Source organism: Orycteropus afer, unplaced genomic scaffold (assembly GCF_000298275.1).
Source record: "Orycteropus afer afer isolate SDZICR_OR568_19922 unplaced genomic scaffold, OryAfe1.0 scaffold00040, whole genome shotgun sequence".
In the NCBI taxonomy this organism is placed as follows: domain Eukaryota; kingdom Metazoa; phylum Chordata; class Mammalia; order Tubulidentata; family Orycteropodidae; genus Orycteropus; species Orycteropus afer.
Window position 1 is genome coordinate 5431694 of NW_006921627.1, and position 25190 is coordinate 5456883.

At 38.0% G+C, this 25190-nt stretch overlaps 1 protein-coding gene and 1 non-coding gene across 2 annotated transcripts in view; one reads left to right on the forward strand and one right to left on the reverse strand.

Moving 5' to 3' along the window:
• KDM5A (lysine demethylase 5A) overlaps positions 1-25190 on the forward strand; it is a 132494-nt gene that overhangs the window by 60055 nt on the left and 47249 nt on the right. The window contains 8 exon segments of the mRNA XM_042780435.1: positions 4691-4872; positions 6859-7021; positions 8174-8293; positions 12116-12310; positions 19499-19680; positions 20050-20174; positions 20863-21013; positions 22661-22775. Coding sequence (XP_042636369.1) covers positions 4691-4872; positions 6859-7021; positions 8174-8293; positions 12116-12310; positions 19499-19680; positions 20050-20174; positions 20863-21013; positions 22661-22775 — 1233 coding nt within the window.
• Positions 14869-14975, reverse strand: LOC122149682. Its single transcript, XR_006163270.1, has one exon. It is a non-coding gene; the product is annotated as a U6 spliceosomal RNA (small nuclear RNA).

The window sequence follows — 25190 nt, forward strand, 5'->3', positions numbered from 1 at the left end:
AAGATTATCTTCTGTGTCTGTGTTAATTGGTTTCCCTTTTCTTTGTTGAAGAGGGTCTGTGCAATCCTTCTGCCTAGTCCGCCATCTTGCCCCGTCTCTGCTTGTCAGCTTTTAAGACGATAGTGTTGCTACTTACCATAGTAGGATGTAGAACAGTGTCTTTGTGTAGTATGTTATGCTACTTGAGCTTTGCACTTCTCTTTCTCAATACCTGGCATCCAGATTCAACCATTATCAACCTTTATTCAGCCATCATTCAGTCATTCCAGTTTAATTTATAATTCCACCTACTCATCCATTCTTGTTACTTTGTTTTTTATGCCCCCCCTTTGTTGTAAAATTTGTATACATTAAAAAGTGGGAATCTTAATGTTGTCGTTGGACAAATGTACAAAATCTTAGCCGTTTGGCTCTGCCCCTGTTTCTATTAGCTATTACTAAACTATTTTGAACCAGTTTGAGGTCCTGAATATGGCAGTGAACATTGGTATACATGTGTGTTTGAGTCCTTGCTTTCAAGTCTTTTGGGTGTATACCTATGAGTGACATTGCTGGTTCATGTGGTTTAACCTTTTGAAGAACTGCCAGACAGTGGCTGCATCATTTTACATTCCCAATAGCAATGGATTAACTTTCCAACTTCTTTACATTTGCAGTAGTACTTGCTATTTTCCATTTTCTGACAATAGCCATTCTACTGGGAGTGAAGTTCTATCCAGTTGTGATTTTGATTTGCATTTCTTTAATGACTGTTGAAGTTGTCAAGGATTTCATTTTACTTGAATTCGTAATTAACACCCATAGAAGCAGCAGTCAAGAAATCAAACATTGTGCATTGGACAAATCTGCTGCAAAACACCTCTTGTAAAGTGTTAAGGAACAAAGATGTCACTTTATTTATATATTTGATTTTAATCTATCCCTGTCCTAGTGGTTGACAGTGGTAGCTGGGTGCCATCGACTTCTTCTGGTCTCATGGTCATATAGATAGAAGATAGCATGGTCTACTAGTCCCTTGGACTGTTTGTTTCCATGCGTCTTTGATTTCCTTCATTCTTCTTTGCTCTGGATGAGGAAAGACCCATTATTGTATCTAGATGGCCACTGGGAAACTTCTAAGACCCCTGTCACTACTCACCAAAGTAGGATGTAGAACCATGTTTTTGTGTAGTATGTTATGCCAGTTGAGCTTGATGTCCCCTGCAACCACGGTCCTGGGTCTGTAGGTCCAACTCCTCCTTCCTTCTGGGTAGCTGGCTGTGGCCAAGAAGCCACTACAACCTTGCCCCTTGTCACCTCTACTATGTGTTGTTGTTATGTGCCATCAAGTCATCTCCGACTCATAGCAAACTTATGTATAACAGAATGAAACATTGCCTGGTCCTGTGCCAGCCTCATGATCCCTACTATACCTGAGCCCATCGCTGTGGCCCCTGTGTCAATCCATCTCATTGAAGGCCTTCCCCTCCTTCGCTGACCCTCCACTTTACCAAGCGTGACATCCTTTTCCAGAGAATGGTCCCTTCTGACAACATGACCAAAGTAGGGGAGAAGAAGTCTGGCCATTCTTGCTTCCAAGGAGCATTCTGGCTGCATTTCTTCCAGGACACATTTGTTAGTTCTTTCATCAGTCCCACGGTACTTTCAGGATTCTTTGCCAGCACTACAACTCAAAAGCATCAACTCTTCTTCAATCTTCCTTATTCATCGTCCAGCTGTCACATGCATATGAGGGGATTGAAAATACCATGGTTTAGATTAGGCGCATCTTAGTCTTCAAGGAGACATCCTTGCTCTTCAGCACTTGAAAGAGGTCTTTTGCAGCAGATTTGCCCAATGCAGTATGTCTTTTGATGTCTTGACTACTGCTTCAATTGGCATTGATTATAGAACCAAGTAATATGAAGTCTTTGACAACTTCAATCTTTTCTCCATTTATCATAATGCTGCTCACAGGTCCAGTTGTGGGGATTTTTCTTTTCTTTATATTGAGGTGTAATCCATACTACAGACTGTAGTCTTCAATCTTCATCAGTAACTGCTCCAAGTCATCCTCATTTTAAGCAAGCAAAGTTGTGTCATCTGCATATCACAAGTTGTTAATGAGCCTTTCTCCAATCCTGATGCCATGTTCTTCTTCATATAGTCCAGTTTCTCAGATTATTTGCTCAGCATACAGATTGAATAAGTATGGTGTAAGGAAACCCACCAGCCACTCCTCGGAAGGAAGATGGGGCAATCTACTTCCGTAGTGATCCTGCCACGGAAACCCAAGGCGGGGTCGCTACGAGTCGGGTCCGACTCGGTGGCACATAACAACAACAACAACAAGGATACAACCTTGATGCACTCCCTTCCTGATTTTAAACCTTGCCGTATCCCCTTGTTCTGTTTGAATATAGCCTCCTGATTTATGTATAGGTTCCTCATGAGTACAATTAAGTGTTATGGAATTCTCATTCTTCTTGATGTTATCCACAATTTGTTTTGATCCACACAATTGATTCACACAATTGGATGCCTTTGCATAGTCAGTAAAACACAAGTAAACATCTTTCTGCTATTCTTTACTTTGAGCCATGATCCATCTGACATCAGCTATGATATCCCTTGTTCCACATCTTCTTTTGAATCCAGCCTGCATTTCTGGAAGTTCTCTGTCAGTATACTGCTGCAACCATTTTTTAATTATCTTCAGTACGATTTTACTTGTGTGTGATATCAAGTAAATATTTCAATAATTTTCAATAATTTTCACATTCTGTGGGATCACCTTTCTTTGGCAGCTCTACTGTGTACCCAAACATTGTTATAGCTCATACAAATATGCATGTAAAAACATTGAGAAACAAAGATGTCACTTTGAAGACTAAGATGTGCCTGACACAAGCCATGGTCTTTTTATTCACCTCATATGCATGCAAAAGCTGGGCAGTGATTAAAGATGACCACAGAAGAATTGATGCATTTGAATTATGATGTTGGTGAAGAATATTGATAATATATAAGAATGTTGTTGAAGAACATGGACTTCCTGAAGAACAAACAAATCCGTCTTGAAGTATAGCTGGAGTGTTCCTTAGAAGTGAGGATTTTGCCTCTCATACTTGGGACATGTCAGGAGGAACCATCTCTGGAGAAGGATATTGTGCTTGGTAAAATAGAGGATCAGTGAAAAAGAGAAAGACCCTCAACGAGAGGAATTGACATAGTGGCTGCAACAGTGGGCTCAAACATAGCAGCAGCTGTGAGGATAGCGCAGGACTGGCATCGTGTTTCATTCTGTTGTACATAAGGTTGCTGTGAGTCAGAATTGAGTTCACGGCACCTAACAAAAACAACAGTAACTATCAAGGTTGGACTTTTTATGTGCTTTTTGATCATTTGCCTATCTTCTTTGGGGAAATGTCTATTCAGGTCCTTTGCCTGATTTTTCATTGGGATGAAAGTAGTTTTGACTTTGCCCCCCCAAAAAAACACCAAACCCACTGCCATCAAGTCAAGTCTGAGTCATAGTGACCCCATTGGGTTTCCAAAGCTGTAAATCTTTGTGGGAGTAGATTGCCTCATCTTCCTTCTGCAGAATAGCTGGTGAGTTTGAACCATTGACTTTCTGGTTAATAGTCAAAATGTCTTAACCCACTACACCACCTGAGCTCCTTAGCAGATCCCCTGAAATGGTCCTTGGGTCCCTGGATGCCATTTTTTGAGAATTGTTCTTTACAGGGATGATAAGCACTTTAAGGTTTCATGTGGCTTTAGAGATGGATATGTGAAACTCAGTATCCAGGGTCTATATCCAGTTGGAAACCTCTGGCAACAGCTACCTTTTTTTAGTTGTGGTTTTGCTTCCTTCATTTATTTCTGGAAACTGGGAATTCCTTTTTTTAGAGTTCAGCAATGAAATTTTTTTTTTTCATTATTATTGTTATGATTCATCCAGTATTTCTAGGTGTATTTGTAGTAGAGAGTAGTGATGGTAGCTTTCTGTTGATCATCTCAGTTCTCTTTGTTGCGTAAGTTCAGGATTATGTCTTATGATTTGTCTTCACAATATTTAGCACCATTCTATATATTTATCACCATATGATAAATACTTTGGGAAGTTACATTGCTGGGGATAAAGCAGAAATATAATAAACCACAAAACCCATTGTTAATGAATTGATTTGGATTCACAGTGACCCTGTAGGACCGAGTGCAACTGCCCCTTAGGGCTTCGAAGGCTGTAAATCTTCACAGAAGCAGATTGCTGTATCTTTCTCCTGGGGAGAAGCTTAGTGGATTTGAATTACTGACCTTTTGGTTAGCAGCTGAGTGCTTTAACCATTGTGCCACTAGGTTTATTAGACCTATAATAGTGACCTATTGAAATTGGTCTTGCACATTGAGTAGTAAGTTGGGGAGTAATAAAAAGCCTTATGCTCATATGCTTCAGAATAAACCAGGGGTGTCTGAAATAATTAAAGGGATACCTAAATAGAACTTAGCCAAGAGATAGGATTAAATATTATATGGATTAAATATTATATAAGTTACATGTAGTATGGAACAAAGAGCACAGATTCTATAGCCCATTATAAACATTCCAGGATTTATACATTGTTTTAAAGATTTCCTTGAAATTGCTACTGGATACTTGTCATTTATGTTCTCTTATTACACTGTTTGTTTTGTTTTGTTTTTATAGGAATATGCCCTTTCTGGTTGGAACTTGAATAACATGCCTGTCCTAGAACAGTCTGTTCTTGCACATATTAATGTGGACATCTCTGGTATGAAGGTGCCATGGCTTTATGTGGGAATGTGTTTCTCTTCTTTCTGCTGGCACATTGAAGATCACTGGAGTTACTCCATCAACTACTTGCACTGGTATATACAACTTTTGATACAACATACATTACTAGTGACCTTTTTTATAGTATAATAATATTAAGTGGTCTATTTAAGGGTGAACTAACTTTGAAGTGATTTTCTATCCAAAATAGGATTGATATATTAGAGAGAGAAGTATGGGGGTCTCCTCTCAGGGTACAACATCTTAGAACCCTTCTGTTTTAAAATATGTGTATGCAGCAGAGCCTAGAATTTTAGACCAAATGATACTTATTTGGTATACATGATAATTATTTTGGTATATCTTTATACCAAAGTATAAGTCTAAATAAAATTTATATAAGATCTTACTAACCTTTCTATTTGAAATTTCCAATGATTTTTTTTCTTTTTCACAGTCTTTGCCGAATTTTTGTAACTCACTCATGTTTATTTCCTTAACTCTTGCCCAGAATTTAAAAATCTTAACAAATTAGTATTTTTCTCTCCCTTGGAAAGATAATACCTAGATGATAGTTTGCAGTGGAAAACCCTAGTATTTTTCTTTCTGTGCTCTTTAATGTGGTAACTGTAAGCCACATGTGGCTGTTTAAACTTAAATTATTTAAGATTAAGTAAAATTAAAAATTTCATTTCCTCAGTTGCATAGCTGTGTGCTTTATAGCCACATGTGACTAGGGACTATGGTATTGGCCAACAGATATAGAACATTTTCATCATCACAGTAAGTACTGTTGGAGATAGCACTACTGTGTATCTGTAGCCTTGTGAATTGTATTAGGATTAAAACATTGTTTTCTGTAAATAGCATGACTAAATCTGTATTTTCAGACCACAATTTAGTATTATAAATGAATTCTAGTCCACTAGAGTCTAGTGCATTAATAATGATGAGTTTTTGGTTTTGGTTTATAAACCAAACCCATGGCCGTCAAGTGAAGTCCAGCTCATAGCAACCCTATAGGACAGAAAACCATAGGGTTTTCAAGGCTATAGATCTTTATAGAAGTATACTGCCACATCTTTTTCTTGTGGAGTGGCTGGTGGGTTTAAACTGCCGACCTTTTGGTTAGTAGCCAAGCACTTGACAACTGTGCTACCAGAGCTCCTTTCAAGGTTTATAGAGAGAACTGCATTCAAAGTTTCAACAATTTCTGGCCTTGGCTTATTTCTTTGGATAGTAAAATTGAACTGAATGAGCTTATTAAAAGATATCCTAGAGAGCATTTACTTTTAATTTGATTATTGTGAGATAAGTGGAAAGTCCTAAGGGCCTGTGAATCAAGGTAATGCATTGGTATCCTTGGAATAATGTTTACTTTTCATAGCAGTGTTTTTTCCTGTTGAAGATTGTCTTCGTTATTTAGTTCTACTATATAGCAGAAATTCCATAAATGAGTGGCTTTAAGAAACTTTTTCTTAATTTTCTCACAGTTTAGGAATCTAGAAGTCCAAATTCAGGGTGCCAGCTCTAGGGAAAGACTTCTCTCTGTCAACTCTGGAGGAAGATCCTTGTCTCTGAGCTTCTGCTCCTGAGCAGTCTTTATGTAGCTTGACATCTCTCTTCCCCCATCTCTGTTTACTCGATTGCTTGTTTAACCTCTTCTATATCTCAAAAGAAATTGACTCAAGATATACCCTACATTAATCCTACCTCTTTAACATAACAAAGATAATCTATTTCCAAATGGGATCATAACCACAGACACAGAGGTGTGGATTTACAATACCCATTTTGGAGGGACAGTTCGATTTGTAACAAGATACTTACTTATCTTATAGGCTTAGTGTGCTTTGAGTTGTTTTCCTAGTATTAGTGGTAGTGTTTGTATCTACCTATCCATATACGTTTGCCTTACCTCCTGTTATGAACAATAGCACAGGTTTATGAGCTGGTTGCCAGGATGTATTCTGTGGCCATAGAACAAGACAAAAGTTAATTATAATTTATTGGGTTTGAAGCAGACCCCAACCTTATTGTCTTCATGCTCTGCTTAGCTAAATAGTTACTTCTCTTGGTAGGGGGGAGCCAAAGACATGGTATGGTGTACCATCTCATGCTGCAGAACAACTGGAGGAGGTGATGAGGGAGCTGGCCCCTGAGTTATTTGAATCCCAGCCTGATCTCCTACATCAGTTAGTCACCATCATGAACCCCAATGTGCTAATGGAGCATGGTGTGCCTGTGAGTCTATTTGTATCTCCCTTCAGTATTTTCAATTTCAGAGTTATTTTAGCTTTTGTTAGATAGAATCACAACATATATTTTATTTTTTAATGAGTGAGGTGAAAAGTTAAATTAGTACGTACACTCTGAAGGGAACAGTTTTATCTGATTAAGAAGGGGTGTTTTAAAGTATTAATCTTAATTTTCAGATATTTATCATCCAAATAGACTTCTGTTTTCAGTAAAGTATTACATTCTTGGTTTTAACAAAAAGTTCATATTTACTCTTCCTATACAATCAAAATATAGTATTTTAAGTGGTAGCCCCATCCTTTTGGAGATCATATTTCATATAAAGGTTTCACAGCTTTTAATACATGAGATAATGAAGTAAAAATAACACATGGGTACCTTTTCTATTTTTCAATGTAGTCTTAAAAATGATTCTCAAATATAAACTAATGCCGATAAAGTATAAATTTAGTAAGTTTTCTGTAGTCAAATATATATCATAATCTGAATGAAAAAGTAGATGAAGTAACATTAGTAGTGTTACTTTGTCTTTAAGGAAAGAATTTATACTGGAATCTAGTTCAGACCTTTTAAAAGACGTTTACTGTTATTCGCCATACAGTTGGCTTCTACTCACGGCAACCTTATATATAACAGAACAAGACATTGCCTAGGCCTGTCATTATCATTGATATAAAAGACACATAGTATTATCCTAAAGTACAGTGAGATTCAGGATAAAAACTGATTTGTGTATATCTTCACATGAGCTAATCAATTTAGTTAGTTTCCAAAAAATTATCCAAAGGTGTTCAAAGGTAGAAAGAAATTTCCATTATTTACCACTGTTTACAGCATAGGGATAAAAGAAAAATATTATTAATAATAAAAATTATGTAAAGTTAGGTAACTAGTAGCTCTATAAGAATAACATGTCCTTTTTGATAATTTATTTTAGCTGCTAATTCTGATCATTATTATAATTACTATCAGTGAATATGTTAAGAGGATGAAATTTTGGCTGTAATTTAATGCTTTATCTTTTTCAATTTTAGAAAGTTCTTTTGAAACTAGCTGACTGATAAAGTCTGTTTCCCTTTTTTTGTTGTTTTTATTTTGTTTTGCTTTTTTGTATACCTGTTCCCAATTTGCATTTAGGTGTACAGGACCAATCAGTGTGCTGGCGAGTTTGTTGTGACGTTTCCTCGTGCCTATCACTCTGGATTTAACCAAGGCTACAACTTTGCTGAAGCTGTGAACTTCTGTACTGCTGACTGGGTCTGTTCTATATGAAGTGGCTGTTGTACGTCCACTAACATCCCTGTAAAATGGAATTTGGTTGCCCTGTTTGTTTACCTGGGTCATTGAATATCTCAAGGGAGACTAGTGTGGCTGTTAGAAAGTTCATTTAGAGTTTCCATCACAGTCTTTATTTGGAGAATTTTGGAGCTCCTTACATCTCATCCATTCATTATTTTTCCTGTTCTGTTTGAATTTTAGATGGACAGTTCTGAATTTTTCTTTATTTTCTAGACTATGGTTCCTCTAGTCTTTGCTTTCTCAGAACATTTTTGGATATTAAAAAGAAAACCAGACTGACAGAGATCACTGTGATGTTAATTCTACCACATTTTCAAGTGTATAGCTCTAATTTTTATTTTAAAATATCCCTTCAGTGTTTTTGTTCAGATAGACAATTCTTCCTGCAATTTTTTTTTTTTTTCACAGTTTATGGGGTTTATTAGGGAGGCACCAGGCTGCAATTCAAGTTCAGGAACAGTGTTCAATCTCTCTCCCAGCCCGCCGTCTCTCACCCAACAGTCCCTCTCAGTCTCTCCCCCAGCAATGCGTGTGTCTCGGTGTCTCTTTCTCTCAGCAACACGTCTTCTGCAGCCAGAGGTCAGAGAGAGGTCAGCCAGAGGCCTCTAGAAGGCCTCCTTTTGAGCCCGGCAGAGTGACCAAACCAACCAGTCATAACATCAGAATTCTAAGCACCTGAGAGAAAGCAGGAACCTCCCAGAACATTGCTTTATGTTGCACCCAACAGAAATACCCCAGGTGGATAACTTTTACAATCAGGAGTTCTTCAGTTGCTCACAGCAAATTCCACCATGGAGTTTACAAAGACTTATGGCTAGAAAAGCCATACCAGGTAACTTACTACACCGCAGGCCACCCCCTGGCTTTTCTAGCCATTTTCCCATCCCTTTTATATTTCAAAAATTAACATCCCCTTCACCATCAGTTTAAGAATAACCACATGTATGAAAGTGTGTAAGCCAGCACTTCATGCCTTTATCTCCCCCCATTTTAAATAGCCAGTTTCTAATTTGCCCATCCCTGGCAAACCAGTACTCTGAGGAGACAAGCATGGTCCTTTCTCTCTGGAGAATCTTCTGTTCTGCTTGGAAGCTTCAGGCATCTGGATCCATAAACAAGCAAAGTCCAGCCCAGCACAAGCCATCAAATTGCAGCAACTTAACACCAGCTCAGTGTCAAACATCTTTCTTCGTTTGGTCGAATTCTGGTCAGCTCAGCCCTAGCCATCCCAGCTAGGTCATGGGTACCAGCTGCCAAGTTTGGGAGTCACACTCTTCCGTTCACTTCAGACCACCCAGTACCTTCTCTCACATCTTCAGTCTTCAGGGACTATTTTAATGCCCATAGGCTCACAACTCCTTGCACTTCAGACCAGCCAGCCCTTCCTCTCATCCCCAGCCTCTGTGGCCTAGGTCAAAGCGTACCAAACAGCCCATTTCTTCTTTGCTGCACTTCTCCCATTTCCACTGAGGTGGACCCAGGTGGTCACAAGTGAGTAGCATACAAGTTGACTGACTGCTCGCTGGCTTCCTTTAACTTTCAATCCTGGAAGGGATTTCTCTCTCGCACCATGTCTTTCCTGTCTTGATGCACCCAAAGCCTATCTGCTTGCTCGATATTAAAAAAGCCAGTCATTTTTTTCTCTTCAGGTCCTCTCTTCAAATGCAAATCTTCTGTTCCCTCAGTAGTACTAGGTGGCCTACCATTTTTTTTGCTTTCTGTATTTTTTTAACTTACAGATACTATATGTAACATGTAGATCTCTATGGATCATACTTTTATGTGAATGCTACTAATGCCAGTGATTGCTAGTTTGCTTTTGTATACAGTAGATAACAAAAAGTAATTAGTCATGATAACATCAGGTTGGTTGGAAAAGAGTATGATAAAAGATGCACATTTATCATACATGCTTTGACTTTATTTTTATTTTAGTGATACTGTTTTTGTCACCTCTTTCAGCAGTTTGGGAGAAGTCCTTTAATAATTGTATAGCTTTTGTTCTCTGCGGGCACCTTAATATATTAAACTTTGTGATTGAACATATAGACATCATTTTGTTTCCTTAGCTAATGAATGAAATTATGTAATGAACTGTCTTACTTGATCCAGTAATTTTAAACTTGTTCCTTGTTTGGCCTAGGAAATGGCATAATTTAATAAGAACAAGACTGAACTTAGGACTTTACCTTGGGTTTGAGCTGTTAATTTTAAAATTCAACTTATATTTATTGTTTCTGATTTACATGGTACATGGCTGCTAGGTTTAGACTAGGGAATGGGAATGACCCAAAGATAAGTTAGAGATGGCTTTTGCTGTTAAGGTATTCACTGACCTTGGGCAGCTCTTTTAATTTTACTGGACTTTATTTTTTACCTGGTATATGAAAATGCTAATAATATTCACTTAACCTCAGACAAGGGTGATGGTGTATGTGAAAGCATTGGGTTCTCTTTAGAAGAAAGTTGTGATATAAATGAAAAAAGTTGTAGCAGCTTTCTCTTTGGAATAAAGTAATGGGACTGTATTGTATAAAGATGCAATGGATAATCTGAGATCTGTTTTATGTAGTCTGCTTACATATTGTAATAATTATAAGCTGCAGATTCCACAGTAGTGTTTTTTTTTTTTTCTTTTTATCTTTGTAATCAGGCTATATAACAAATATTTAAAAGGTAATTATTTAAGGAGTAAGAAATGCAAGTGTTGTGTATTGTTACGGATAAGATGATCATTAATGATAAATTGAATAGATATATTTTCTTGGGAAAGATTGTTTTACTGCTTACTTCAAAGGTAGTTTCACACTCTCATACTGATTGCACTGATCCCTTTTGTCTTTTTCAAAATGAAAATGAGTTCTAAAAGGTTCTTAAAGGTCTCTTATTTTTTTTCCTTCAACATTACAGTTTCCAAGTGCAAACAAAACTACTTCTAGCCATCCCAGTTCTTCCCATCAGACCATTGGAGAGTATGTTTGTATGTGTATGTATGTGTGTGAAGTATAGCGTAGCTGGTATTACATTTGGCTTTAAAGCTTGATGGTTATAGAAATTTTCACAATTTATCTAAAAGAATCTATCTGTTGATTTATGAGAAGAGGTCTTTTAGTCATTTGTTCATTTTACTGCTAGGGAAAATAAAAGTATATAATCTCATAACTTCACTTTGAGTTCTCTTCAGGTTGGGCTGGTTGTAAAAGGATTTCTAGATGCTAAAATCTGAATCATCTTTTGCTTTGGTTCTTGCAAAAAAAAAATCAGTTCTTAAAAATGTGAAACCAATGTGGATTGCTTATGTAGTGCTTTTTCCCTCTTTTTTTCTTCTACTAACATCTGGGTGTCATGTGGCACCCCCCCCCCCATGGAATTGTGAATACTGAAAACTTCATTAACCTTTTGTGGTCTGAGTTTTTTATTTTTTTATATATAAATTTTCCTTTTTCCTGAAAGGGCAGACTCATATTAGACTGGTCTAAAAGAATTTTGTGTACCTTACTTGTGTACCAAAGAGTTCCAGCTTCTTCATGTACACAGTGAGTAGAAAAATAGCAGCTCAGTCTAGAAGTACAACATTTCAGAATATTGGCATTTTCTTTGGAAAATTTCTTTGAAATTCCTGCTGGGTTATAAAAGATTGTTTACAGTTGTCTCTCATATTCAAACGGCATTTGTTATTCTGCTTTTATATAATGGAAGATTTGGAGAGTAAATATTGGTTCTTTCCTGGAATATGTTATAAGCAAGTAATTTAATTTGGAAATCATTTCTTGTTTTCAGTTGCCGATTGGACGTCAGTGTGTAAATCATTATCGAAGGCTAAGGCGCCATTGTGTGTTTTCACATGAGGAACTAATTTTCAAGATGGCAGCAGATCCAGAATGTTTAGATGTGGGGTTGGCTGCCATGGTCTGTAAAGAATTGACTCTCATGACTGAAGAAGAGACACGATTAAGGGAATCTGTTGTACAAATGGTGAGTTTGCTGAACATATTTCTTATATTTGACACTGCTTATAGACTATCTTAGTTTCTTAGTGCTGCTATAACAGAAATACCACAAGTAGGTGGCTTTAAAAAACAAATTTATTTTCTTACACTTTAGGAGGCTAGAAGTCTGAATTCAGGGTACTTTCTCTGTCTACTCTTGGGGAAAATCCTTATCTCTTTAAGCTTCTCTTCCTCAGTTCTTTACAGATCTCCACGGAGCATCAGTCTTACCCCATTTATGCTTGCTCACTTTTGTGTCTACCAGTAATCTCTTTTTTTATCAAAAGTGATTTGCTTATAAACGTACTCTATGCTTTCACATCCTTACTAACATAACAAAGAAAACTATATTCCCAAATAGGATTATATCCACAGGTATAGGGGTTAGGATTTACAACAGATAGTGTTTGGGGGACACAATTCAGTCCATAAAATGGGCTATGCTGAAAATTGAACCTTTAGAAAGAATCCATTTTTATTTTTGATACTTCTGTAATGATACCGCCTCACAAACCCAAGGATGAATGAATCTAGGTGAATCTAGGCTGAAAACAAAAGAATACCAGAAAGATATTTACCTGTGTTTTATTGACTATACAAAGACATTTGACTCTGTGGATCATGACAAATTATGGATAACATTGCAAAGAATGGGAATTCCAGAATACTTAACTGCGCACATGAGTAACCTGTACATAGACCAATAGGCCATTATTCGAACAGAACAAGGGGAAACTGCATGGTTTAACATCAGGAAAGGTATATGTCAGGTTTGTATCCTTTCACCAAACTTATTCAGTCTGTATGTTGAAGAAATAATCTGAGAAGCTGGACTGTATGAAGAATGTGGCATCAGGATTGGTGAAAGACTCATTAACAACCTGAGATATGTAGATGATACAACCTTGTTTGCTGAAAGTGAAGATGACTTGAAACACTTACTGATGAAGATCAAAGACTACAGTCTTCAGTATGGATTATACTTCAATATAAACAAAATAAAAATCCTCACAACTGGACCAGTAAGCAACATTATGATAAATACGGAAAAGATTGAGATTGTCAGGGATTTCATTTAACTTGGATCCCCAGTCAACATTCCTGGAAGCATGCGGTGTAGTAAATTACATGATATGGCTTTTCTAGCCATAGTATTTGTAACTCCCACTTTGCCATGAGTAACTGAGTAGCTGCTTGTTAAAGTCATCTACCTGCAGCAACACAAAGCAGTCTTCTGGGAAGTTAGTTTGCTGTCAGGTGTGTAGATTTGTGATGTTGGGATTGGTTGGTTGGGCCACTCTTCCAGGCTCAGAAGGAGCCCTCCTAGAGGCAGAAGAAGTCTCTCTGACTGCTGGCTGAGAAAGATGTGTGCTGAGAGAAACACGCAGCTGAGAGAGAGACCTGTGACAGACGCATGAGACACGCCCCATTGAGAGAGAGAGACATGCTATTGAGAGAGACTGCCAGCTGAGAGATGGCTGGCTGAGAGAGACTGAGCGTGTTCCTGAACTTGAATTGTAGCCTGTTGCTTCCTTAATAAATCCCATAATCTGTGAGTTCATTGTGGCCACTGCAGCAGATTATTGAACCCAGTGGAGAGGTGGTGGGTGCCATGGGAGGAACGGTTGGTGTCATGGTTAGTAAGAGGGCTGAAGGGTGGCAGCATGTCTAGCCTCATAAGAACAGGCCTTGGGCTCCTGATGATGATTCTGTCTTCCTTTTGTGTAGTTAGAGGAGGTCAGAAGATGCCACCTGCTTGCCCTTTTAACGGAGCAGCAGTCAAGAAATCAGATATTGCACTGGGCTTATTTGCTGTAAAAAGCTCTTTACAGTGTTAAAAAGCAAAGATGTCACTTTGAGGACTAAGGTACATCTAAACCATAGCATGGTATTTCCAGTCACCTCATATGCATGTGAAACCTGGACAGTGAGTAAGGAAGACCAAAGAAGAATTGATGCCTTTGAATTGTGGTGGTGGTGCAGGATATTGAATGTACCATGGACTGCTAGAAGAATAAACAAATCTGCCTTGGAAGAAATGCAACTGGCATGCTCCTGATAAGTGAGAATGGCCAGACTTGGTCTCACTTTCTTTGGTAATGTTGTCAGAAGGGACTGGTCCCTGGAGAAGGATATCATTCTTGGTAAAATAGAGGGTCAGCGAAAAAGGGGAAGACCGTCAGTGAGATGGATTGATAACAGTGGCTGCAACAGTGGGGTCAAGCATAGCAAGGATTGTGATGATGGCATTGGACCAGGCATTATTTCATCCTGTTGTACATAGGGTTGCTATGAGTTGGAGCCAGCTCGATGGGACCTAACAACAATAATCAACTAACAATTGTTGTTGTTGTTGTTACGTGCCGTCAAGTCGGACCCGACTCATAGCGACCTCTCCTTGGGTTTCCGAGGCAGTATCACTACAGAAGTAGATTGCCCCATCTTCCTTCCAAGGAGTGCCTGGTGGGTTTGAACCGCCAGCCTTCTGGTTAGCAGTCAAGTGTCTTAGCCACTATGCTACCAGAGTCTTATTTATTTATTTAATATGGAACTTTGAGCTTCATGAATTTGCTTGTCATCCTTGTGCAGGGGCCATGCTAATCTTCTCTGTATTGTTCCAGTTTTGGTATATGTACTGCCAAAGCAAGCACTATGCCTGTGTTCTTGAAAGTCTTGTTTTTATTATATGTTTATTAAAAATGGGATTCCTCTTTCCATTGCCTGGAGTCTGTCTTCTGAAGTTTTAAAGTATATTGATAGAGACTTATGAAGAGGGTTTTTGTGTATATTCTCATATTTCAGGCTTGTAATGTTATTTTCTCTTGTTTTACAATAATTTGAATATCACATCTTCTAATTCTCTACCATATTGTCTATGCTACTTTGACCAAATTTCTCTCTAGACCTTTCTCCTTTAAACTTGCCTTTTACCTGTGCTCTTGTTTCCAGGTACTTATCTCTGTTCTTTGTTTTCATATGCGCTGGTCTTTCCTAGTTTGAGAAGTTTTCAATGCTCTCATTTCTTCTTTATTTTCTCATTGTCACTGTCATTCTGTTTCCATCGTACTTCTGAAATTCTTCAAGTTTACTAGTCATAACTTTATTGCTCAATCCAGTGGTCTTTTTTCTGTCTTCCATCCTCATGAGACCTAAGGCACTATATATTGCTTCTTTGCTTTCTTTTCCTAATACTTTGTTCTACTGTTTCTTCTGCCTCTTAGATTACATTTGCCAATCACTTCTGGTATCATCTTTTCCCTCATCTTCTCTAACTGCCAGTGTTTGCGAGATTGAGTCTTTGTTCCTTTTTTTTTTTTGAGCCTTTCAAGGAATTCTCATCCATTCTTAGGATTTTAACTCTTTTTCAGCTATTATCAATTCAATAGTTTCAGTTCTTACCTCTTCATGTCTTCTCCTGTTATATATCATTGTCCATTTGAAACTATACAAACTGTGATCCCATCCAGCCGTCTCAGTAAGGAATCAATATGTAAAAACTTGGTATGATCCTCCTTGACTCATCTGTCTTGTTCATAGCCGTTTGTTACATGATTTCCAGTTTTTGTTAGTATATTTTGACAGTGTGTCTCATCACTATCCCTCCCCTGTTTTTTTCTTTACAGCTACAATGCTGTTCCATTACTTAATATTCTCACCTGAATTACTTCAAATACTCTTTTAAAGAACTTTGTTCTTCTCTCCATTCCCCCCTAATAATTCAAGATTTTTAAATGTATTCTCAGGACTATAAGCTTTAAGTATATTAGAAGGTATTAAAAGGAAAAAAAAAAATGTTCTGTGGTTAGAGGAGTTTGGGAAATGGTAGGTTAAAAAAAAGATAATTGAGGCTCTTTACTGCAAAACTTCTCTAATCTTTAATATGCTGGTGCATGTTGTTAATCTCCAAATAGGAGGAATGTAATTATAGCCTTAAAAAAAAAAAAAAAAAAATCCTTTTTTGAAGTATCTCACAAGACTGAGTGGTCCTGGGAGTACACTTTGGGAAATGATATTGTAATAAAATGTGAAAGTTTGTGAAGGAGCCAGGACTTATTAGTTGCTCCATCAGTGTCCCCTGCTTTGTCAGCTGTTCTGAAACTGTGAGTTCTTGTGAACTAAGAAACACCTACAATGTGTTTTGGAACCTTTTTTGCATAAAAATAATTTTTAAAGAAAATACTAAGTACTAATATTAGAAAATGGGAAGATATGAGAGTAGCCAGCAGATGTCTAGTTTAGATTGATGTCTAAAACAAAATGTATGATCAAAGAACTGAATTGTGTCTGTCAGTGAATAAATTATCAGATTCCCACCTTGTGTGTGGAAAAAGTTTGCTCTCATGGCAGAATTGGGTTTACAGGTACTTTGCTTAAATAAGCAAAAATTATAAAGGGAGCCTTTGTATATTGTGGAGCTCTGATGTAGTGCCTGAGGGATGTGACTGCTAACCAGAAGGCTAGCAGTTCAAACTTAGCAGTCACTCCTCGGAAGGTAGGTTGGGCAATCTACTTCTGTAGTGATATTGCCATGGAAACCCAAGGAGGGGTCGCTATGAGTAGAATCTGACTCAATGGCAGTGAGTTTGGTTTTTTTTTTTTGGTTTTGTATATTAAATGTAAGCCTTCGTAAAACGCACTTTAAGTGTTCTTCCTTTCTTGAACCGGTATATGGAATGTGATTCAATTTTCTTTTTGATGTCTTGTTGAAGTAGATTATGTTTTAATTTGGATAGTTTTAAGTAATTTTATACTTCTTTGCGCTTGCATATGTTTGTACATATCAATGTTATTTTCAGATCATAGATTAGTAATTTAAATGACTGAAGAGTGTATTTTTCCTGGTGTAGTAATGGTTTATTTAAAAAATTAAGTAATTATTATTATTATTATTTTAAAAAGACAAAACCACATAAAACAAGCATACTGCTTCATGAATTATTGCATGGTAAGCATTCTTATCATCACCACCACTTAGGTGGATAGAGTTTTGTCAGCTTCCCCAAAAACACCTCCCAGTTATACTTCCTTCCCCTCAACTGTTATTTTTAGGTGATCCCACAGAATGTGGAAATTACCAAACAGTATCATTAATATCACATGCAAGTAAAATTTAGCTGAAGATAATTCAAGAATGGTTGTAGCAGTATATTGACAGGGAACTTCCAGAAATGCAAGCTGGATTCAGAAGAGGATGTGGAATGAGGGATATCATTGTTGATGTCAGATGGAACTTGGCTGAAAGCAAAGAATACCAGAAAGATGTTTACTTGTGTTTTATTGACCATGCAAAAGCATTCAACTGTGTGGATCATAACAAATTATGGATAACATTGAGAAGAATAGGTATTCTAGAACACTGAATTGTGCTCATGAGGAACCTGTACGTAGACCAGGAAGCTGTCGTTTGAACAGAACAAGGGGCTACTGTATGGTTTAAAATCAGGAAGGTAGGACATCAGGGTTGTATCCTTTCACCATACTTACTCAATCTGTATGCTGAGCAAATAATCTGAGAGGCTGGACTATATGGAGAAGAACATGGCCAGGATTGGAGGAAGACTCATTAACAGCCTGCGATATGCAGATGACACAACCTTGCTTGCTGAAAGTGAAGATGGTTTGAAGCGCTTACTGATGAAGATCAAAGGCTGCAGTCTTCAGCATGATTTATACCTTAACATAAAGAAAGTGCAGATGCTCACAACTGGACCAATAAGCAGCATCACAATAAATGAAGAAAAGATTGAAGTTGACAGTGATTGCATATTACTAGGAACTACCATCAATACCCATGGAAGCAGTGGTCAAGAAATCAGACAACGTATTGGACTGGGCAAATCTGCTGCAACAGACATCTTTAAAGTGCTGAAGAGCAAAGACGTCTCTTTGGAGACTAAGGTGTGCCTACCCAAACCATGGTATTTTTTAGTCGCCTCATAAGCATGTGAAAGCTGGACAAAGAATAAGGAAGACTGAAGAAGAGTTGATGCCTTTGAGTTGTGTTGGTGAAGAATATTGAAAATAACCATGGACTGCCAGGAGAACTAACAAATCTGTCCTGGGAGAAGTGCAGCCATAATGCTCCTTGGAAGCGAGAACAGCCAGACTTTGGGTTACCTGCTTTGATTGTGCTGTCAGAAGGGACCATGCCCTGGAAAAGGATATCATGCTTGGTAAAGTGGAGGGTCAGTGAAAAAGGGGAAGGCCCTAAACAAGATGGATTGTTGCGGTGGCTGCAATGATGGGCTCAGATATAGCAAGGATCGTTAAGTTGGCTCAGTATCAGGCAGTGTTTCGTTCTGTTGTATATAGGGTTGCTATGAGTTGGTGCCAACTCACTGGTGCCTAATGACAACAGTAATCATTTTTTTTCTTTATGCTTCTGTTCTGATTATCTAGTGCCACTCTGACAAGAAATATACCACAAATGGGATGGCCTTATCAAACAGGAGTTTATTCTTACAATTTGAAGGCTTTAAGTCCAAGTTCAAAGTGCCAGGCTCTAGGGGCTGGGTGAAAGCCCCTCAACCTTGGGGTCCAGCTCTGCCTCCTCCTCCCGGCCCACTGGAGCTAGAGGCATTTCTTCACTTAGTTGCTAGCTGCTGAGGCGGAGAAGCCCCAAGGTTGACAAGTAAAAAGGCACAGTCCCAGTGTTACAAACCACACAGCAGGCCATTAACTTAAGTCCATTGTATTTCCAAGGTCAGCAGAGCATAGCAGGCTGCTGAGCAACGACATGGCTACGTGCAGGGTCCAAGCGTGCCATAGGCTAGAGACCATTCTCAAAGCTTCTCCTTATATACAGGAAGCAGACCACATCCCGAAGGCAGCTACTCAGCTGCCTGTGGTAGATCCCACCATGGAGTTGATTGCCAGTCTCGTCATGGGGAATAACTACCACCAGCTGCCACCACTCAACCAGGCCCAGCCAAGTTGACACACAAACATAACTACCACAACTTCTGTTACTCAAATGTGCATCCTTTGATACCAAAGCTTATTCTCACTCATTTTTAAAAAGTTAGTAATGATTATTTTTAGGAAGTATTTTGATTTTGTGCCATTGTACTTCAATGTTTATGCCTTCAATGATACACGCATAGAAAAAAATTTAAATAATTTAAGTTCTTAGATGCATGAAAGAGCTGATCTAATAACATAAATTTTATTTTAGGGTGTCCTGATGTCAGAAGAAGAAGTGTTTGAACTTGTTCCTGATGATGAGCGGCAGTGTTCAGCATGTAGAACCACGTGCTTTCTCTCTGCACTCACATGTTCCTGTAATCCTGAGCGACTTGTGTGTCTCTACCATCCAACTGATCTGTGCTCCTGCCCCATGCAGAAGAAATGTCTTAGGTATCCACAAATATTTTGTAAAACCAAATTTTAATATTTTTTTAGTTATTTCCTTCCCTGTCTTTGGACTGGTGTCTTTGGACTGGTGTCTTTGGACTGGTGTCTTCTCTTTGTCTGTCTGTCTCACTGCTCCAGGACTAGCCCTCTTAAATTATTTGGCAGTGAAAATTAGTTCTTTTATCAGCTGATTTCACATGTTCCTTGTATCTCCCTGCATTAAAATTCTCTGGAGTTTGTTGATTTTCTTTTTATGTGAACCAGGGTTCCATTCCCTGGACATTACAGTTTTTTTGAACAGACTGTATTGAAATGCAATTTATTTTCAAGTTGTTGGTTTCTGAGGGTTTTTTTAATGTGTTTTTCTCCTAGGTATCGCTATCCACTGGAAGACCTCCCTTCTTTGCTCTATGGTGTGAAAGTCAGGGCACAGTCCTATGACACTTGGGTCAGTCGTGTTACAGAAGCATTATCTGCCAGTTTCAACCATAAGAAAGGTTAAGTTTTCTTCTTTTGCATATATATGATGAAGTTACTGTCACTGTAAAAGTGGTCTTGTTTGTATATTGTTTTTTCTCTTTAAGGAAAAGTCCTAGGCTTCATATGAAATTTGAGGCACCCTGGTGGCACAGTGGTTAAAGTACTCTACTGCCAACCTAAAGGTCAGCAGTTTGAACCCACCAGCCACTCTGCAGGAGAAAGATACGGCAGTCTGCTCCTGTAAAGATTTATACTCTTGAAAACCACATGGGGCAGTTATACCGTGTCCTATAATGTTGTGAGTCGGCATCAACTTGACAGCAGTGGATTTTATGAAATATGAGATTAATGGGTTGATTGAATATAGATTTAGTTTTCTATTTGAGACTCTTAAATGAAAAAGTTGATGTAAAATGGGACTGTAGATAACTTGCAGTGGGTATATATTTTGGGAAGCCATTGTTAGCAGTGGACTAGCATAGAAGACTTACTTGGGAAGAGAAATTGCCTTACCTGAGAGAAATTATCTATATACATTAGGAATAAACACTTGATCGTGAACTTTTATTGGAGTAGAGAGATTTTCACAGCTGCAGTATGTTTCTACTAATTGGTTGATGACTCACTTGAGAGAGCTTAGCGCAGATTTTAGAATGACTTTTTATATCTGGTTATAATGTATGACTTTTTATTTATTTTGTACAGATTTGATTGAATTGCGAGTAATGCTGGAAGATGCTGAGGATAGGAAATACCCAGAGAATGATCTCTTTCGAAAACTCAGGGATGCTGTAAAAGAAGCTGAGACCTGCGCTTCTGTGGCTCAGCTGCTTCTGAGCAAAAAGCAGAAACACAGGTAAGACTAAAAAGAGTTTGATTCTCCAGTAGCTTCTGTTTCTTTTCAGAGTAAAAGATCATATTTAAACTGCTGTCTGTGGGGCTCTGTGTTATTTTTGACCTCTTGTGGCCACGTCACTCCCTCCCCGTACTTCCCCAATGTTAACTCCTTCTTTAAATCTACTTGCCTTCTTTCTCGTGCCACTCTGACAACTCAGTCTTCCTCATCTGTTCTTCATACATACCAGCCATGTTTCTGTTTAGGGCCCTTTGCACTTGCTCTTTGCTCTGCTTGGTATTTTCTTCCAGATATCCAGGTGGCTTCCTCCCTCACTTCTTTTAAGTATTTTTACAAATACTAGATTCTTGGTGAGGCTTTCCTTGACAATCCTTTTTAAAATTGCAACTTTTTTTTAATCTTTCTTTCTAGCTTTCTTTTTCTCCTTGCCTTTGTTTTTTCCTAATATACTAGATAATTTACTTCTTTTGTTTATTGTCTACTCCCCACCCCTGCTAGTATTCTAGCCTGGAATGTCAGGGATTTTTGTCTTTTTTCATTGTTATATTTTTTGTACTTAGAACCATGGCTCACATCTGTTGGTGAACATTAAATATTTGCAAATAAAGAAATGAACTGAGGTTATCCGGGAAAACTGTTTTAATTGCCTGCTATTAGATACTATACAGGCTGAAGGCAGGTAGCAGCACAGAGTAATCTTGAATATAAGGACAAAGGATGCAGAGGAGGCTGTTATTAAGAAGCAGAGAAGTGTATACTTGTGATTTAACGTAATTCATCTGTGTTAAATTCTCTATGGTATTGTTTCATATTAATTCCAGCATGTTCTTTGTCACCCTGGATGGCTTTTTTTTTTCCTATAGCAGTTCACATGTTGTTATTGTTGTTAGGTGCCATTGAGTTGCCTCTGACTCACATTGACCTTATGTACAACAGAACGAAACAATTCCTGGTCCTGTGCCAGCCTCAAAATCCTTGCTGTACCTGAGCCCATAGTTGCAGCCACTGTGTCAGTCCATCTTGTTGAAACACTGTCTGATACATTACTGGAAAACTTTATGAATAGCAGTTCACAGAGGGTTTAAAATTGCTTTGCAAATATTTTTATTTACCATTTTACCAGAGAACCTTTCTTAGAGACACTGATCATGGCTCTTAACTTGTCATTGGGTCACTGACTCCCTTGGAGAACCTGGTGACATTTTAGGGACTCTCTTAGAAAAATGCACATAGATATAATCAGTTTTGGGGGTTTCTTGTCTCCTAAGACAGATTGAAGACCTTTATTCCACATTATAAACTTCTTGAGATACAAAATTTAGTTTTTAATCCTTAGTTTTTCTTGATATACAGATTTTAGTTCATAGTTTTATCTATGAACTTAATACTTCACTGTCAGAAATTAATTGAATGCTTGAAATGTTCATACTTACAAAAATACCCCTTGCTTATTCTTAAAAGAACCATAACTTGGAAAGTTGAATCTCTGAGTCGTTAACTAAAGAGCTAAAACATTTCCACACTGTAGTGGAATCCCTTAAACACTAGGATTGCTTGGGCTAGAGTTCTAAAGAGATTAGATGCACTTTTGATATCAAAATAACTGTGAATTTTTCTTGTTTGTGTGTCAATATTATTTCATATCAGGCAGAGCCCAGATAGTGGGAGAACTCGGACCAAACTGACAGTGGAGGAATTGAAGGCTTTTGTCCAACAACTTTTTAGTCTTCCATGTGTCATCAGCCAAGCTCGACAAGTAAAGGTGGAGTATTACATTCTTGTCTTGGGTAATATATCCTTGGTGGTATGGCTACTGTTTTGGATAAACAGAACAGGATGTATAGATTAGTGTTCTCTTTTGTTTCTTTTTTGTTATTTAAGGTTTTTATTAAGTATTAAGACTCTCTTGGCTTCATTCTTACACTTTATTCCCATTTAAAATTCTGGGACTAAGGATAGACTAGTAGCCCTGGTGGCACAGTGCTTAAGCACTCAGCCACTAACCAAAAGGTCAGTGGTTTGACTGCATCCAGTAGCTCCATGGGAGAAAAGACCTGGTGATCTGTTTCCATAAAGATTACAGCCTACAAAACTATATGATATATAGTTTAAACTGTCTGTCATATATGGGTGTTAAGAGTTAAAATCAAGTCAGTGGCACACAAAAGCAACAACAAGGCTACTTTATAAATTTTCTGTATTTTAGGTCAAACGCCATTTAACATAGATGTCATTGAAATGTAAGAAATTAGTTAAAAGAATCTGAATGTGTCAGTGAGTTATTGGTACCTGTTATATTTTAATTGCACAGTTCTAAAATTACTCTGGTAGCGGAGTGCCTAAGGCACTTGACTGCTAACCAGAAGGCTGACAGTTCAAACCTCTAGCCACTCCTCGGAAGGAAGGTTGGGCAATCTACTTCCGTAGTGATCCTGCCTTGGAAACCCAAGGAGGGGCCGCTATGAGTCAGGTCTGACTCAACGGCATATAACAACAACAACAACAGCAAAATTACCAGGGCGCTGATGTTTAATGAATATATAAAATCTGAAAAGTATACATCAAGTGCATTGATCTGTATACTTAATTAGTAATCTCCTGATAGTTTGGGGTATGTTTTTGTGTTTTGGTGAATAGATAAACCCACTGCCATTGAGTTGATTCTGACTCATAGTGACCCCCACTGGATTTCCAAAGCAGTAAATCTTTATGGATGTAGATTGTCTTGTCTTCCACAGAGTGGCTGGTGGGTTTGAACCACTAGCTTTCTGGTTAGCATATACCTTAGGTACTGCACCACCTCAAATAGTTTTTATTGAGGTTATTAGTTTGAGAAATCTAGTAGCAGTTGTGTTCTTATCTTACTCCTTTTCAGAAGAACATTTTGATTGTTGATTACTCTTTCTTCTTGAAACACAGGAAGATTCTCTAAACATATATAACACTGCACTCTTCTAGTTTTCCTCTTGACTCATTGGCAGTTCTTTGGTCTTTTTTTGCTGTATTTTTTCTTCTTTGCTTGACTTCTAAGTGTTGGGGTCTTTAGGAGTCTCAGCCTTCATGTACCTTAGGTACATACTCTCCTAATATTTTATTTGTCCAGTGACATTAAATACCACCTCTGTCCTGTTTGCTCCCAAACCTCCAGCTCAGACTGCCTTTTTCTTGTATAGACTTGTATATCCAGTTGCTTTGGGGAGCCACTGGAGAATTTTAACCACCAGGGAGTGATGTGATCTGCTTCATGTTTTAGATGATCACTGTGGCTACAAATGAAAAATGGACTGTAAGGGACAAGAGTAGAAGCAGAAGGGCCAGTTAAGAGGCCATTGCAGTAATACAAAAGTTAGATTCTGGTAGCTTAGAGCATAGTTTGCATTCTTTGTTTCCATTTAGTTGACTAAAAGTCATCTTAAAAGCTTTTCAATGAATTAAATGAATCAGAGTTCATGACTCATTTATTTTCCTTATATCCCATATCTAATCTCCAAATTACCCCCAAAATATATCCCAATTGTTACCTGCATTGCTTATACTATGTTCAAAGCCACTAGAAGGAACCCTGGTGGTATAATGTTTAAGTGCTTGGCTGCAAACAAAAGATCTACGATTTGATCCCCCCAGCTGCTCCACAGGAGAAAGATATGGCATTCTGCTTCCATAGAGATTTACAGCCTTGTAAATCCTAAGTGGTTCTACTCTGCCCTATAGGGCTGCTATGAGTTGGAATTGACTCAGTGGCAGTGCATTTGGAAGCCACTAGGATCTGTGTCTTGGATTACTGCAATAGCCTCTTAACTGGTCTCCCTTCTTCTATTATTATCTCCTGCAGTCTATTTTTCCTTTAGTAGCCAGAGTGATCATCAGATCCTATCATTCTCCTGTGGTTAAAATTCTCTCCAGGTTCCCAAAAGCCATTATAATGAAAGCCACACTCATTATAATCTACAATGTACTATGTAATCTAACCTCTGCTTATTCTCTAGCGATATTTCTCCCTCACTCACTTTGTTTTCCATCTTGTAATTAAAGCAATACACCAAGCTCGTTTCTCTTCTAAAGCTTTCACAACTGCTTGCTCTGTGTGAACTACTCTTCTTCCAGATCTTTAGATGGTTCCCACCACCTCCTTCTCATTTTCATTTCAATTTTTGTGTCTTCTGTGACTACCCCCTAG